Below are 17,693 nucleotides of genomic sequence, written 5' to 3'. Positions count from 1 at the left end.
ATCTCAAAACAGCTTTTATTAGCATCTTGGAACTTTGACCTAGAAATCTGACCCTTCTTCTAAGGATCTAGTTTATTTTTTTTGTCATCGGTCATGTGCTAAATTTGTGTAACATATGAGAACATATGAAACAAGGCAGTTAGAAGTATTTTTGACCAAGGTTCTAACAAAACCTACTTATATACAGTGACATGAGCTACAAGGGCAGTCCATAGTCCAGCCTTTCCCTTCTATCCTACTTTGTCACCTGTTAGACAAAGTGATTTATGGAACCTTTATAAATAGGACATGACTTCTGTCCCTACCAAGTTGTATATAAATGCCTCTGAAACAGAAGCAACTTTCTGGGAAATCTAAGGTTTGCGTAAGTTTTAACAGCCCAAACTAACCATGTTTTTGTCCTGTCCTGCTGGAAAAACTGAAGCATGAAACATAAATAAAAAGGGCCTTTCAGGACAAGGAAGCATCACAAACCTGAAAGCGGTTTAATAAGTCCAAGTTGGGTGCTAATTAGTACCATGCCTAAAATTAGCTTGAATGGACTGAATTAATTGAAAGTAAAATAAATGTGTGACTCTGTCCTCAGTTTTTAGGAAGGAACAGACTACAGAAGACCAGGAAAATAGCTCTACAATTTTCAGTAAACACTGAGGCACAGACTCAGAATCCATTTGGTAACTGGGGCTATAAATGGCAATTAAAAAACAAAATGGAAGAAAAGACAAGTTTCATTCTCCAGCTGTTTCACTCTTGACATGTTTGAACCTCTTCTACTTAAGGATGAAAGAATTCAGCACTCAACAAAAATATCAAAAAAGGTGCCAACTGGATCACAAAACATTGACAAAAAGGCTTAAGGAAGTTCCCCAACTTTTTCATTAGGCATTAAAAGCCATTTTTGCAAACACATCTCCACTTCAATCCAAGTTACTTGTCTCGTTGATTCAACACCCACCCCAATGAAACCTAAGTTGAAGTGTATGTTGGTATGCATAATAATTACGACTCAAAGATAAATATATCTAGTATATTCTAGGGGTTTTGTGAAGGCTGCTGTGAAACAAAGAATTTGAAGTAAACAATTATAAAATACAAAAATAAAAAAATCAGGGTATTTATTTTTTCTCCAAATTCCTGGTTTAATAAGGTCTTGTTTATTTTGAGAAAAAAGGTCCCAAACATCAGGCTGTTCACAAAAATAACCCACAGTATCAACTTTAGAAAACAAATCTTAAGACTATTACACTAGTTATTTTTCTAGAGGATGCATTTAACATGCCAACTCTCATTCACAAAAATACATTGTTACATTGGTGTTGAACAGCCCCACACAGCACTCTTATGTGGGGTATAACACACATACCTCTAACTCAAAGCTGCTCTCAGGTTCTACTCAACTAATGAGACTGCCTTTGTAGTTAGGGAAGCAACTATTGTATGAATGGGAAAAACTGTACTCCCTGTGTAACAAGAGATTATTTTGGAGACAGTTGATAAAAACCATACATCCTTTTTATTGTTAAGTCATAAAGAGGTATCAAAATTAAAAGCAAAATTACAGGGTAAGACTTAACGTAACTACTAGGAGGGTCAAAGGAAGTGAAAATGGGACTAGGCGCAGGGCAATATGAATTAATGAACATGGGAAGGACAAGGATGGGGAGAACAGTGAGCATGTGCTGAAGATACTAGGGGAGAGGATCTGGTGAAAATTTTGATCTTAGACAAGCGCCTAGGTAAAGAAATAATGGGACAAGATTTCTAAACCCCGCTATGTGCTTAAGAGTCATCCTCGCCATTGGCGCTGTCTCTGTCATCCTCTCCTTCCTCAGCCTCTTTTTCATCATCCTTGATCAACTCCAGCTGTGAGAAACAGACACAAATAGGATGGAGTTAGAGGCACTCCATGGGTCCCTGATCCCCCCTCCACCACCTCTTTCTTTCCTTTCCCGTGGTTTTCACCTGGTCATCCCCCCGATCTTCATTATCATCATCATCCAGTAGGTCCCCCTCCTCAGCAGAGTCATCTGCACCCCCCTCAGACTCCATCTTCACATTAGTCTCATCTTTCTTCAGGGAGCTGCTGCTCTGCTCCTCTTCTGACTTATCATTCTTCATCTCTACTGGGGATGAGAAGGACAAGTCTGTCTAGGGGCAAGTAATGTCCACAGGATGTAGACAATCCCCACTAACAGATCATAGAACTGCAGCACAAATCTAAATCCTCCCACAAAATGCCCTTCCCAATTCAAATTCCACAAGTTTCATATTCAATTGCTTTATACCCCACTATTTCAACATGTACTTGCAACTAGCTTAGGTAACTAACTCTACTGTACACCCAACAAGTAACAGGACCACTTACCTCCTTGTTTGCTCTGTTCCTTTTCAATTTTTTCCAGGCTTTCCAGTAAAGAATCCACTTTTTGTTTTATCTGGGTTAACTCCTTCTTAATGGTCTGAAGGTCATCTCCTTTCACTTAATACAAACAAAAACCTAGATTAAAATCAAATGTACCAGAAGCTACCAGATAACCAAACACATTCCCCCTCTAGACTATACAATAGTAGTCAACATGAGATCCTTGGAGAGAAATGGAGCCTATACCAGATTGTCATAGTAATGGGGGGGGGGGGGGGTCACTGACCTTTTGATTATTAGATGAAAACTGAATCTAATGACTCTATTCCCTTAGCAGCAGCATTATTACTTTTGTAAGCCTGCTAAAAAAAAACCCTCAATTCTATTTTAAAGCATTTTCTAGTTTTAGCAACATTATTTTATACACTGAATGGGTGTTGCAACTCCTTAAAATCTAATGACTTTTTCAAATTATCAAGGCCTTAAGGACAGAAGGCTGACTAGAGCTGGCCCCTTAATCACTATTTTCTCATCTTCCATTATTTGATTACACAAAGTTATTTGTACAAAGATAAAAGTTTTGAATATTATTAATTGTGTTGATCTCTGAAATTTCAACATACGAGAAATATCAGAACCAGAAAGCTGCAGTAATACTTACACTTTCCAGACTTAGAAGAAGATCCCCGCTGTCCACTCTTAGAATTGAAGCCACTTTTGCCCCTTCGTGAGGTGTTTCCTGATACACGCTGGCGTTTTGAGGGCACTACAGCCCGAGCAATAGGAGGAGGAGGAGGAACACGTGCTGGGTAACTGTACATCCTATTGGATAAAAGGAAAACAATTTCTTCACAACTAAGTCTGGAAGAGTCCAACAACTGTACCCTTATAAAATGATATATTATTGTCAATCGTCTAGCAATTACTTCTTTTTGCTAAGTTAATTTCATTCAAAAGGCCAATTTATTCCTTTTAATACTGCAACTGCACACATACACACAATGGTTGCATTAAGCTCTGGCCATAAAGGTTCCTGTGTACAATGGCATTACTGATAGAACCTTACTTTTTACAATGAATAGCTTTTGCCTTTGATCTTATTCCTTTCATATATGTGCTACAATATTATAAGCAAATAAAGTACTCACAAATGACTAAAATTAACCAACTTTGCAAACAGTGCTATTATTAGCTAAATCCCTGGCATTTTCACCCACAGAAGCATACAAATAATTATCACTAGTTATAGTATTAGATTGAACCATATAAAACTTCCATGATTAACTGCTTTTGGCCTACAGTAACAGGCATTTCCTATGTGTTAGCTGGATGTACATACCACTATCAATTCTAACAACATTTAGCATAAGCTCCACTCAAAGAGAAGGCAATGGCACCCGACTCCAGTACGCCTGCCTGGAAAAACCCATGGATGGAGAAGCCTGGAGGGCACGGTCCATGAGGTCGCTGAGGGTCAGACACGACTGAGCGACTTCACTTTCACTTTTCACTTTCATGCACTGGAGAAGGAAATGGCAACCCACGCCAGTATTCTTGCCTGGAGAATCCCAGGGATGGGGGAGCCTGGTGGGCTGCCGTCTATGGGGTCACACAGAGTTGGACACGACTGAATCGACTTAGCAGCAGCAGCCACTCAAAGCTCCAACAGAGGATATTGTCTATCTTGTTCACCATTCACTAGTGCCTAAATTCATTGCCCAGCACACATTTAGCTCTCAAAAATTACAGATTTTTCAACTGCTGCTTCCACTAAGTAAGTATTCCCATGACTGCTAAAGATATACCAAAGTGATGGCATGGTATTGGTGGTTACATTTGTAAAGAGAAAAAAATACAACAAAAACCTTCCCACAAGTACATTAGTTCCAGAAAGTCTTTTTATTCCATGTTGTTCTTTTAACAAAAGCCTGTAGGGCATAAGTTAAGACGTACCAGTAGGAAAAAAAACTAGTAATTCTAGTTCTGAACCATTTTAGCTATGGACTCCAAGGCCAAGGAACAATCCACCAACTGTTCCCCTGCCTAACTTCAAAGTGTTGAAATTTTAAAACCCTTATATAATGTGATGCGTCTCCCACTTATACACCTCATCAGTGGCTAGTTTTCTCTGAATTTGTAACAGTCTCCAATCCTGGAAGTGAGAACATTGATTCTGCAGTCTCACAGACAATTCTTTCTTCTGCTCAACCTTAAAAATATAAAAATGTTTCTATTCTGTTTAACAAGTCAAGTAGGTATGACAGTAACATTTTCCTAATTTAAGAATATGTGTGTACTACCAAATAAGTGAGGGAATAACTTACTATTAATCCTGAAGATTTTAGTACCGACCACCCTATACCTTTCCTCTTGAAACACAGTAGTTACTGATTTCCCATTCTGCCAAAGAATCAACCCTTGGTAAGGTTGATTATTAAAACAGTCATGCCTTGTTTCAAGTTCCAATAAGGAAGTTTGAATCCTAGGAAATAAGAAAATTTAAGATCCTATGATTCAGAAAGTAGGCTCATGCTTCTGCAGAGGTTTCTTTCTCAGTAGAAGAGTATTAACCGATCTGTTTGTCAGTTTTAATCCATTTATGGGATTACCAAAAGAGCCACTTGGTAACTATTTATTGTAACTACTTTCTTCCATTTTTACATAAAGCTGTTTTGTCTTTTGGCCTCAAATTTTCCAAAGTATAATGATCCAGAAACTATAAAATATCAGTGTTCAGAAACTACCTTGCTTTGTGATACTCTGTACAATTTCTGGGAGTAAAAAAGTGAGTCACCACACCTTTTAGGCATGAAACAGCTCATGCCTGAGCCCTGCTGGATTTAAGAGATCTAACCTACCTTCCAACCCACTCACTCACAGCATCAGTCTCCAAACCAATGAACTAGCCATTCCAGATTCCCTAGGCTCTAAGGCACTGTAATTTCTTTTTTGAACCATACTACTTCATCTTACCAGGGTATATACCGCTGTAACAAAAATGAAGAAACAATGTATATTTTCGATTTATGTAATAGTATCATGAACACGAAGTCAAATGGTTTAGTTCTCTGAAGAAAAATGATCAACTGGTTATGCTGAAGGGCTTTTAGGGTCACAGAACTTAACTGCTGCTTAAGCAAAAATGGGCTCTCAAAAAACTCACAAACATTCCTCCAAGGAAGTTTAAGTAGACCATGCCTTATAAGATGCCAAAGCTCATCAATGTGAAAACATGAGAAAGAGAAAACAGGAAGAGAAAAACCACACCTACTGAGATAATCATTTTTGGTTATAGAATAGATAACAGGAAGCTTCCTATAATAGCTTCAAGAACCAGGTACAAACTAAGTAACCACTTCCCCCACAAGAAAGTTATACAGTAAATCACAGCAGGTAATGAAAGAGCTAAATTCTCTAATTATAAAGCCCAAGCCATTAAAAAGTCTTCATGAAAGTTAAATTGTTACTAGAGAACAAGCATTGAACACTTAAGAGAACTGTGACTCCATTGAGTTCAGAACCTGGACACTAAGTGTTGGTATAAAATCTAGTCAAAAAGGCAACTAAAATATCATTTTAAATAAATCAAAACACTTCTGGACACGCATTAGCCAATAATCTAACAGATAAGACAAACAAAACAGAACAAAACCCCTCTACCCTGATCTCCAAGCTAAAACATGAGCATTACAAGGCCTTTATTAAATGTACAGGCATTCAAAGGCAAGCTTCTTCAATGACTGAATGTAACACAGTGACCTCTGGCCTCAGAAAACCTGATTAGTAATACATCTTAACTACTATCAAAGTAGAAACAACTAGAATAAAGTATTGGCAAAAACCTATATTCTCCAGAATGTTTACTTAATGAACCATAACTGCTTCTGGTCCTAAAAATTGGACAGATTTAAGGCAATCAATTAAGATTTCCACCCCCCTTACAATACTGACTCATCAAATTCAGTTTAAACACACAATCTCATTATAATTTCATTCAAGGGCTAGGAAATATTTTTTCTCCCACTACATTATTCATCTGCAACATAAAAATCTCAAGATGAGTTTCTTCCTGATTATCTTTGATTTTCCTAGAAAAGGGTCAGATTTTATAGGCTACTATATTTTGAGGCTTTTGGATGTCAGACACTCCCTCCAACTGTCTGCTAAAATTCTGTGAATGCTTCAGTTTACAACAATCTACAACTTACACAACTTCAATTTTGAGTTTCCCAATATATCATCCAAAGTAAACCTTCACAACACACCCCTTACCTAACATTATGCTGTACAGATTTTCTACAAAGAAAAGGAGTTTTACAACATTTATCTATCTGGCCTTGTATGGATGAGCAGTAGTACACTAGATGAGCAGAGTTATCAACTACTCATGAATACCAGAATTAAAGGAACTGTTCAGAATCAAAGTCTTCCAGACTTCCCTGGTGGTTAAGAATCTGCCTTCCAATGCAGCGCATGTGGGCTCAAGTCCCTGGTCAGGGAACTAAAAGGCCACAGGCTGCAACTACAGAGCCCACGTGCCACAAGCAAAGATTCCACGCGCTGCAAGTGAGACCTAACAGTTAAAAATAAATAAAATTATTAAAAAATCAAGGCCTTCAGTAATTGGCATCTTTGAATATTATACTCTTTAGAAAACCATCTGAAAAACCTTATTTGAATGATTTACTTAACTGTCTTCTGATCTTTTTAAAGAAAATTACCAAATTGTTCACTAGACTGGATTGACAGCACAATACCCTCAGTAGACTTTATGTCTTAAAAATTGCTTTTTAGTAATTAACACAATGAAATTATCTTAAACTTATTACTGAAGACTATGGTATAAAATTCTTTTAAACACATAATTCAGGAACCAAAAAATTTTAAAATTTACCATAATAAAATTTTAATAGTACATATTTTTTTTTAATCTCAAAGTTTTATTTTATGAATGAGTAGACTGTTGCCTTTAATTACCTAAGGGAAAAGTGCTAAAAATGACTATGAAGTATTAGTCACTCGGTCATGTCCGACTCTTTGCAACTCTTTGCAATATAGACTATATACAGTCTGCCAGGATTCTCTGTCCATGGAATTCTCCAGGCAAGAATACTGGAGTAAGTTGCCATTTCCTACTCCAGGAGATCTTCCCAAGCCAGGGATCAAAGCCAGGTTTCCCACATTCTTTACAGTCTGAGTTACTAGGGAAACTCTCCCCCCATGCCTATGTAACATGTTTAGTTCAGTTTTATATTAAAATAAAGGTATGATGTATCAATATTCACCCTCAAACCCCGTTTTCATGATGTGAAATTTACCTTGTTGACCTTTAAAATAAATCCACTAGTGAAATTATTATAATTTGTGTTTTATTTCTAAATTAAGAAACAATTTCTAATTGTTATTTGTAGGCACCCCTCCACAAATGTTCCCTTGATTAGTCTGGGAGACACCAAACTGGATATGACTATAAACACTTGTTTTGATAACATAAGGCAGAGTGTCAATTACTAATGTAAATTTACACAGTTGCACTTTATGGTCCTTAACTTTCTTTAAACTGCTCTTTTGGTCCATTAAGGATACAGCTTCTCTGTACAACAGTTAAAAACAGCCAGTACTGCTCAACTAAATGATTAAGGGACTTAATGATAAACAGGTCTGCTGTGCAGGATTCATTCAATATATAAGGGCACCAAAACATCAAATTTTAACTTTTTTTCAGCTAAAGAAAAAAAAAAAAAAAAAAAAAAAACAGAAAAACAAAACAAAACAAAACAAAAACAGAAAAATAAAGGTTCATCAGTATCTCTGTACCTTGCGCAAAGAACAGTGATCAAAGCTGTGGAACACTACACACACTGATACTTACAAAGAGCAGGAATCAATAACCTCTGTATTTGTACAATCAATGAAAGCAATCAATAATTGGCTCTGTAATCTTCTTTTGAAAAGTAGTAGTGATACTAGTATTTAGAGGTACTCTTGCGAAGTCAACGACACATTTCATTAAAATATGAAAAGCCGCTTAAGTTAAGCCACTATATTGAATTTTCTTCATGGATTCACTGGTAATCTATGTTAATCTAAAACTATGTTTCATGGGAGGGCAATTTGAAAATTTACCTACAATAATCTGGGTGATTACTGGATTGCTTTGAGTCCTTTGAAACAGGACTAGATCCAAAACAGTATTAGGAAAAATAACTTTTAAACTGTTTATAAAACTTTCCATCCATGTGATGGATGGAAATCTTTTCAAGTCTGCTCAATTTTCAAAGAATTACACTAATACTCAATTGTCATGATGTACTCAATAAACACTCCCAAATATCACTTTGGATCTTTCCAAAAGATAATGTCTTCAACTGTCAGTGTGGTCCAATTTTAATTTTTTTAAAAAGGCGAAAACTACAAAAGGAGATCAAACCAGTCAATCCTAAAGGAAACCAATCATGAATATTCAAAGGACTGACGCTGAAGTTCCAATACTTTGGCCAGCTGAGGTGAAGAGCCAACTTATTGGAAAAGACACTGATGCTGGAAAAGACTGGGAGCAGGAGAAGAGGGCGAGAGAAGATGAGATAGTTGGATGGCATCATCGACTCAATGCACCTGAGTATGAGCAAACTCTGGGAGATAGTGAAGGACAGGGAAGCCTAGCTTCAGGCCATCCGGTCACAGCAACTGAGCGAATGAACAACATTTATGAAAAATACTGTTTATACACAGTAACTTAGAAACACGTAGGACCACTCATTATTAAATTCTCATGTTGTCAAGCCAGGTCAGAGTATACCTCTCTCACTTACAGTAAAATTTCTTTAAAGGAGTCGTCTGTGAAAACAGGTTTGTGATCACCAGGGGACACAGTGGAGGAAGGAGTTGACTACAAGAAAGCTTCATGGCAAATTTTTGGGAGGTATGGAATTATATCTTGACTGCACTGGTAAATACATGGCTGTGCAGGTAGAAACCGTACATCCAAGAGAGTAAAATTTAAGTTTTGTATGATATGTCTGCTTTCCTGGTAGCTCAGTGGAAAAGAATAAATACGCTTGCCAATAGAGAGGACAATCCCTAGGTCAGGAAGATCCCCTAGAAAAAGAAATAGCAACCCACTTGAGTATTCTTGCCTGGGAAATCCCATGGACAGAGGAGCCTGGCAGGTACATGGCGTCTCAAGAGTTGGACACGACTTAACGACTAAACAACATGATGTCTCCACAATTTGTCTTTCCATTCTCTCTTGAATCGCTTTATAAAGTCTTGTGCCCGCTCCATTATGAAAACCTACCCTTGACCCCAATGAACTCCACACCTGCTACTGGCCTAATTAACATCTCTCAAAGTGGATGTCTAATAAGGAGCTTATTTAACACAGCCAGAACTCAACTGTTATATTCACCCCAAACCTTTGTTCCGTCTATGTTCTTTCCCCATCACTGTTCCTATAAATTCCTAGCCAAAACTTTGGTGACATCAGTGATTTCTCTCAGCCCTCACAAAAGTCTGGAAGAAATGTATGTCTGCACTAGCTTCAAATACAACCACTATTCAGCACTCCCACTGTCACCTCCCTGGTCCTTCCCCAAATGACTGTCTGCATAATTCCATCAGCCCCTTTCACAATAGTCTAGTTAAAATAATAAAAAAAATAAGATCCTTTCTGTTCAACTATCCCCAATGGCCATCCTCCCATTCAGAGTAAAAACTAAAGATACACAGTATCTTAACATGCTCTGTATGTGTTCAACCTGTCCATCTTCTCTGAGGCCATCTATTTTCCACTAGTACCTGTGACCCACAATATTTCATAGTAAGATCTTAACAAATATTGAGAACATAAATTTTTCTAAACTGGCCTATAGGAAAGAATTTATCACAAGTCACATTATCCACAACAAATAACAAACCAATCTATTGTTTAGCTGGAAAGCCAGTAGGATTCAGCTCCCCTTTTTCTAGTTTTATAAAAACTACTGGGAGTTTTGCCCTAAGAAAATTAGTTTATTATTGAAAAAAGTTCAATACTAATTTAACCACAAAATTGAATCCTTTTTCAAACTATTGATAACAATATAAAAATAAGATCTTGTGCCTACAATGTATAAAATTTAAGACTATTATGCCATGCTTCCTGTAAGGACATCAAAATTTTCCATTGACGAGCTCCTGCTAGTATAAATTTTGTACTTTATCAATCTGTTCCTCTTGCTAAACTATTCTATCTCATAGTAATAAGATACTTATCCCTGTAAAATAAAAGTCCTGGAAAAGAAGTTTATCCACCTAAACAAGTCAAATTCTATTTGGTAGACTTCATTTCTTGTTCCTCTGATTATAGTTTAAGAAGATATCAAAGTATGTGTTACATGCTCAGTCGTGTCCAACTCTTTGTGACCCCATGGACTGCAGCCTGCCAGGCTCCTACTTCCATGGGATTTTATAGGCAAGGATACTGGAGTGGGTTGCCATTTCCTTCTCCAGGGGATCTTTCTGACCCAGGGATTGAACCCAGATCTCCTGCATTGCAGGGCAGACTCTCTACATCTGAGCCACCAGGTAAGTCCTTGCATCAAAATATAATCTTATCCTATTTATCAAAAGGATATCCCACCCCCCCCCCTTTGAAAAATAACATTAGTTTCCTGGATATTCTTTCAACATTGCCAGCTGGTTCTAAAACTAGTCTGGGTTCCCTAACTTCTGAAGAGCAGCCCTTGGTCCTTTTCTTTCTTATACTTACGACAAAGTCTGTAGCACTCTAAGATCTGTACTATCAAATCAAGTAGTAACTAGGCACATGTGCTTATTTAAAACAAATTTAAAATTCAGTTCTGCAGTTACATTAGCCACATTTTCCATATGTGGCCGTCTATGACACCAAAAGTGCAGATACAGAATACTGACCTCATCACACAGTTCTACTAGACAGCATTGTTCTAGTTTGTTCCTTCCAGACGTCTACTTACTTTCTATATATAATTTCCAAAGAGTCTAGAATTCTATGATATTTAAAAGAAAAAAAAACTAAGAGTGATAAACTTCAAAAATGATAGTATCAGTTACCGTATCCAGAGTCTTATACCAAAAATATATGAAAAAGCTTTTCCCAATATAAAACTGGCCACAGAATCTGTCTGAATACATTTCTCCAAAGAGAAACAACCAATTAGCACATGAAAACTAAACATCAGCTTTTAAGAAAATACAAATAAGAACCACAAAAAGATAATCCTCACAATAGAATAGCTTAAATAACAAAGACACAACAAAACAGATGTTGGCAAGGACATGAATAAATTAAAAAACTCATACATGGCTCAGTTCAGTTCAGTTGCTCAGTCGTGTCTGATTCTTTGCAACATCATGGACTGCAGCACTCCAGGCCTCCCTGTCCATCACCAACTCCTGGAATTTACTCAAACTCATGTCCATTGAGTCGGTGATGCCATCCAACCATCTCATCCTCTGTCGTCCCCTTCTCCCGCCTTCAATCTTTCCCAGCATCAGGGTCTTTTCAAATGAGTCAGTTCTTCGCATCAGGTGGCCAAAGTATTGGAGTTCCCACTTCAACATCAGTCCTTTCAATGAACATTCAGGACTGATTTCCTTTAAGATGGACTGGTGGGATCTCCTTGCAGTCCAAGGGACTCTCGAGTGTCCTCCAACACTATAGTTCAAAAGCATCAATTCTTCGGCACTCAGCTTGCTTTACAGTCCAACTCTCACATCTATACATGACTACTGGAAAAACCACAGCCTTGACTAGACGCACCTTTGTTGGCAAAGAAATACATGCCATACATGGCTAATGGGAAAGTAAAATGGTACAGCTGCTTTGGAAGACAGTATGGCAGTTTCTCCCAAAGTTAAAGAACTATTCTAAGACTCAGCAATTCTACTCCTAGATACATACCCAAGAGAAATGAAAACATATGCCCAGGCAAGATGTGTATATCAGTGCTCAGAGCAGCATTATTCAAAATATGGAAAACATTTCAAAAATCTACCAACTGATGAATGGATAAACATACTGTAGTAGTAATAAAAGGAATGAAGTACTAACACAGAGCGTAACATGGGTTAACTGTTGGAAAAAAAACATGGAAGAAAGGGGTCACAAAAGACATACCTCATGATTCCACTGACATGAAATGTCCAAAATAAGCAAAGCTACAGATAGAAAGGCAGCCTTCCTGGTGGCTCAGTGGTAAAGAATCCACCTGCCAATGCAGGAGACGAGAATCCCTTGGTCAGGAAGATCCCCTGGAGAAGGAAATGGCAACCGACTCCAGTATTCTTGCCTGGGAAATCCCATGGACAGAGGAGCCTGATGGGTATAGTCCATGGGGTTGTAAAAGAGTCACGATTTAGTAACTAAAAGGACAATATAGAAAGTGGTTGCTAGGCCTGGGGATAATAGAATAGGGAATGACTGCTAGTAAGTTGTTTATTTTTAGAGTGATAACATGTTCTAAAATTATATCATGGTCATAGGCACACTCTGAATATATATATTGAACTGTATACTTTAAACTAGGTTTTAAAAGAAAAAATTAACATCAAGGAGCTTGACAAAGCATATCTGAATGGAGAGTCCTAAAACAGCAGAGGTCACCTATGGGTTAGGTAATAATATACCCAGAACACCACTTAATTCAGAGCCACAAAACAGATTCTCTGATATGGATGCAAAAGCTTCCCCTTCAAATAAATATCTCCCACTTTCTCAACAAGAGTCCAGGACACAAATTCAAGTCAAACAGTATCACATTTATGCTCAAAGCATAATCATACAAATCTACGCATTAATCTAAAATCTGAGAGCTACATGTTTAGTTTCCCATAAGAAACAAACAGAAGGGCTATTAGCAAATTAAAATTCTCACCCTTTGCCTAAAATGAAGATCTTAACTGTCAACTAAAGAAACATTTCTCAGCTTTCCCAAGTAGCCAAGAACTCTCTGGTTCTCTGAATCACATGCCTTTCCAAGCAGATGATCTCACTCAATTCTCCAAAACGTGAATGTTTCACGTACTCTTCTTTTGTACACACATCCAAAACCTCTCTCTCTCTCAGATCCAGTGATGCTCAGGAATATCAGAAAATTGAAAGAAAAGGAGGGAGCCAAGAAGACAGCTCCTCTAACACCAATAAGGGCGTTGGCACCTCAAATCCATATACTGTATTTTTTGACTAATTTAAAACCTAAAATATTGTTTGCCTAGAACAAAATAGGGAGAAGGCAATGGCACCCCACTCCAGTACTCTTGCCTGGAAAGTCCCATGGACAGAGGGGCCTGGTAGGCTGCAGTCCATGGGATTGCTAATAGTCGGACACGACTGAGCAACTTCACTTTCACTTTTCGCTTTCACCCATTGGAGAAGGAAATGGCAACCCACTCCAGTGTTCTTGCCTGGAGAATCCCAGGGACGAGGGAGCCTGCTGGGCTGCCGTCTATGGGGTCGCACAGAGTCGGACACGACTGAAGCGACTTAGCAGCAGAACAAAATAAGGGCTCAGGTATTAGTTTAACAATTATGATGGTTGTTACCATCTTTCATTTGTCTTGCATTTCAATGGCGATTCCCCCACTTCAATTTCTTTTCTCTACTTTCTGTAAGCGTATCTTATTGGAAAAGATAGTATCAACAGAATTGCTTATTTCCCCAAATTCTAAGAACTCAAACCTTTCACAGACCTGTCACTTAGCAAAAGATTACACCTTTAATGGCATAATTCTCTTCATAAAAATAAAAGTCTCATCCCAACTTATTATTTTAGCCCCAGAAAGCACCTGCTCTGGTAACTGTGACCCAATACATCATGCCAAGATTAGTTTACCTCAGAAATTTCTCCACATTCCAACATTTACAAATGTAAATGTAAATGTCCTTCCCCCTCCAGTTTCTCTTTTCTAGTCATGGGGTTGTTAATAAGGTATCACTGCTAATAGGACACAACTATTTAATGTGTTCTTTCCAATCACAGCTGGCTGCTTCCCCAAATATGCTAGGAATATTCATAACCCTGTATCCTCACCCTGTCTAAAAACCTCCTGCTTAATATCAAAGGCAGGTACAAATATTGCCCTTTGTGAAACAACCTGGAGCTCTTTAAATTTTAACAAGGGAACTCACACTTCCCCCAAGGGCACACAATTCATCTTTCTATGGGACAATCCAGTATAAAGCAGAACACACAGCAGCCAATTAATTTCACAGCACTTTCTTCACTGTATAACACAGTGCTAATCATAAATGTGCCACATTTGATCTGCTTGTAGACTTGCTTCCCTCCTCCTTTCATGGTATACTAGCAATACTTAATGTACTTTTATGTGCCATAATAACAGCACTCTGAAAAATCTCTAGTGGAACAACTTCACAGTTCAGTCCCTTATGCACTGTTGACACTGGTATCCAAATAACATGTGCAACTTCTGACAAGTTATTTATTATAAAGTCCTCAAAGACCACTGAACTAAATCAGGGTCCTTCTGAACCTGCTTAACAGGTGTTTGCCAAGTCTCAGCTATCATATCACAGCCTATTATCAAATCTAAGTAAGCATGTGATTTTTCTTGTGTTCCAAAGTTCTTTACAGAAGAATGACTGAGAAAGAACTATTCCATTGTCATAACTGAGTGCTATTTCTTTTATTTAAATTGACATAATTCACATACCAAACCAATATAAACCCTTTGAGTACGTACAACTTAATGAGTTTTAATATTCTCACAAACTTCTGCATCATTACAACTCTGTAATTCCAGAGTATTTTCCTGGGTGATTATAAGGGAAAGAAAAGCAGGGCTACTACAAAGAGTCCATCTAAAAGCTTTTCCTAAAAATGGCTATGTTTTTATATTTAAGTAGAGTTCCCTGTGCTACAACAAAAATTAAAGCTTTAATGCCTATTTCCAACAATGTAACCAATTATTTTTATTATAGCACTTCTGGCACAAAGGAACAATCTGCCTTCTAATCGGCATTAATATCAAAAGTGAATGACTAAATATCTATATGGAAAGAGAAATTAAAAGAAATTCATTTAAGCATTTGAAAGAAAAATCACTCAAAGGAACTGCTTCACACAAGAAGTCCACCAACAGCAACTACTCTAGCAACAATTTCCCTAGAAGCAACAAGACTCAACAGGATACAAGTGGAAATGGATCTCTGTCAGCTTACAGGTTGTAAGACTTTCAACATCAAGGTAACTGATGCGGAGATCCTCCTCCACCATGAAGGCTTCCCCAATGGCTCAGGGGGTAAAGAATCTGCCTGCAATGCAGGAGATGCAGGAGACGAGAGATGGGAAGATCCCTTGGAGGAAGAGATGGCAACCCACTCCAGTATTCTTTGCATGGGAAATCCCATGGACAGAGGAGCCTGGCAGGATAGTCTATGGGGTGAAAAGAGTCAGGACTGAGCATGCCCACCAGCCCCTACCATGAGTAGTCACCCTAAATCAGAAAGCTACTTTGGGGCTTGTCTTCCTACCAGAAAAAATGTGTTAACAAATCTTTGAGTAATTATAAACTATGTATGACAGTTTATAGCCCATTTGAAAGAGCTGACAGTGTATCTGAGTAACTAACAAATACCTAAAATGATAGTTTCACACATGTTGGTAATTTATGTTAAATTCACTTAAGAACTACCAACACATATTATATCAGAAATGGCCTTAAGAACAAGTAAAATGACAGCCCTAATTTACATAATTTATGAAAAAGTAATTTGCATTAAGACTATAGAATCCAATCCTCTGTTGCCTCCTCAGAGATAGCATATATTAATATATAAGTGACTCAAATTTTAACGTTTGATCATTCTCCAGTATGAAAAGTATTTACAATCTTTGGAATTTGTGCATCAAAACCCATGAAAACCCAAGCAAAAATAAAAATCACTCTAATTCCCCTAACAAAATATCATTAATCACCTACTCCCTGATATCAAAAATGTATCTCCTCAAGAAACACCTAATGCTTACGTTCCTAAAGTTTCTGACAAAAGTCAGGGTAATGATGATTAAATTGCATAACCTTTAATGAAATACTCTGGTATCCTCTCCGACCTCCCCTATGTCAAAAAAAGAAAAGAAAAGAAGAAAACAACCTGAATCTGAACTAGACTCCAAATCTACCCCACTAGTTCAGAGGAAATACAGAGGACAGGTTAACATGCTAAACAACATAAAATACAACCTGCAAAATCAAGTCTGGAAAACTTGGATGATTAAGGAATCTTCCTATCTTAAGTATAAGTGGTATTGTCATTATGGTTATAAAATGTCATTATGCTTATAAAAGCAGTCTTTAACTTACACTGATATACTACTTTCTTATATAAATTAAAATGTATTTCACTATGCATTAGTTTAGACTTCTGTCACATAAGGAACTGCATGCTAGAGATGTTAGATTTTGTGGAAAGGAATGGTGGGGTGTCCATGATTCCCTTCATTTTGATATGAAGGGAGTCAACAATTTATGCAGAAGCAATAATGTATGTCAGTGTTAATGCTGCAGCATGTGGGATCTTCCCAGACCAGGCACTGAACCTGTGTTTCCTGCATTGGCAGGTACCACCCAACCACCAGGGAAACCCAAGATTAATTCTTGATTAACTGAAGCATAATAGTATTTGAGGGTTATACATAATGCAACCTTTGCCCACATTTCCTTAGCCTTCATAACAACTCTATTAGTAGGCATTATCATTTTAGGGATAAGAAAACTGAAGTGATATATGACTCTGGTCATAATCCTTTCTGCTAAGTGACTAAGCCTTTGGATTCCTCTATCAGCTGCTGCCCTAATGTAACAATAGGCAGTAGAAATGCCAAATGTATGTCTTAAAATATTCATGTGAATTTCATGTTCTTAACGGTGTGACTAAGCAGACTAATTTAACCCCCATTTATATAACAGGACACAGAGCTTTCAGCACATCTCAGAGCCAATTTCCTATCTTCTTTTAAAGAATCTAAAAGTTAATTTATGATGTTACTAAGGATAATAAATATCTTAACCTTGTGAATAAAGTATCTTCAGGATGACTTCTGAGAAAACTTACTACCATTTTCCTAGGTTTTCCCATTCTTAAGTAAACATGCTTGTTTTCCCTACTAGACCCCAGTATATATTTGAATGAGCTCTTTATTAAGCCACTATTTGGTTACTCAGTCATCAGAAATCTTTTTTTATTGGCCACGTTTAGAATGGAAGGTCAAAAACATTACTTTTCACTGTCACTCTATAATATCAAGCAATACAGATTAACAACTAAAGGTATTCTCTTGCTCTGGAAAAA

At 37.5% G+C, this 17,693-nt stretch overlaps 1 protein-coding gene across 10 annotated transcripts in view; it reads right to left on the bottom strand.

The window, feature by feature from the left end:
- Positions 1-1,114: 1,114 nt before the first annotated feature.
- The window catches only part of HNRNPC (heterogeneous nuclear ribonucleoprotein C), a 46,083-nt gene continuing 29,504 nt past the window's right edge, over positions 1,115-17,693 (bottom strand). For 8 of the 10 annotated variants that reach the window (XM_055537144.1, XM_055537141.1, XM_055537143.1 and 5 more), the window contains 4 exons: positions 3,024-3,184; positions 2,366-2,479; positions 1,963-2,123; positions 1,115-1,863 (listed from right to left, as the gene is read on the bottom strand). In XM_055537144.1, coding sequence (XP_055393119.1) covers positions 1,780-1,863; positions 1,963-2,123; positions 2,366-2,479; positions 3,024-3,184 — 520 coding nt within the window. In that variant the 3' untranslated portion in view covers positions 1,115-1,779. The remainder of the gene's footprint in view (positions 1,864-1,962; positions 2,124-2,365; positions 2,480-3,023; positions 3,185-17,693) is intronic. The other 2 variants (XM_055537148.1, XM_055537150.1) reach the window with 1 other exon arrangement.

The sequence above is a fragment of the Bubalus kerabau genome, chromosome 10 (assembly GCF_029407905.1).
Source record: "Bubalus kerabau isolate K-KA32 ecotype Philippines breed swamp buffalo chromosome 10, PCC_UOA_SB_1v2, whole genome shotgun sequence".
Classification (NCBI taxonomy): domain Eukaryota; kingdom Metazoa; phylum Chordata; class Mammalia; order Artiodactyla; family Bovidae; genus Bubalus; species Bubalus kerabau.
Note: the sequence above shows the minus strand (reverse complement) of the source record. Positions and strands in the feature narration are given on the sequence as shown.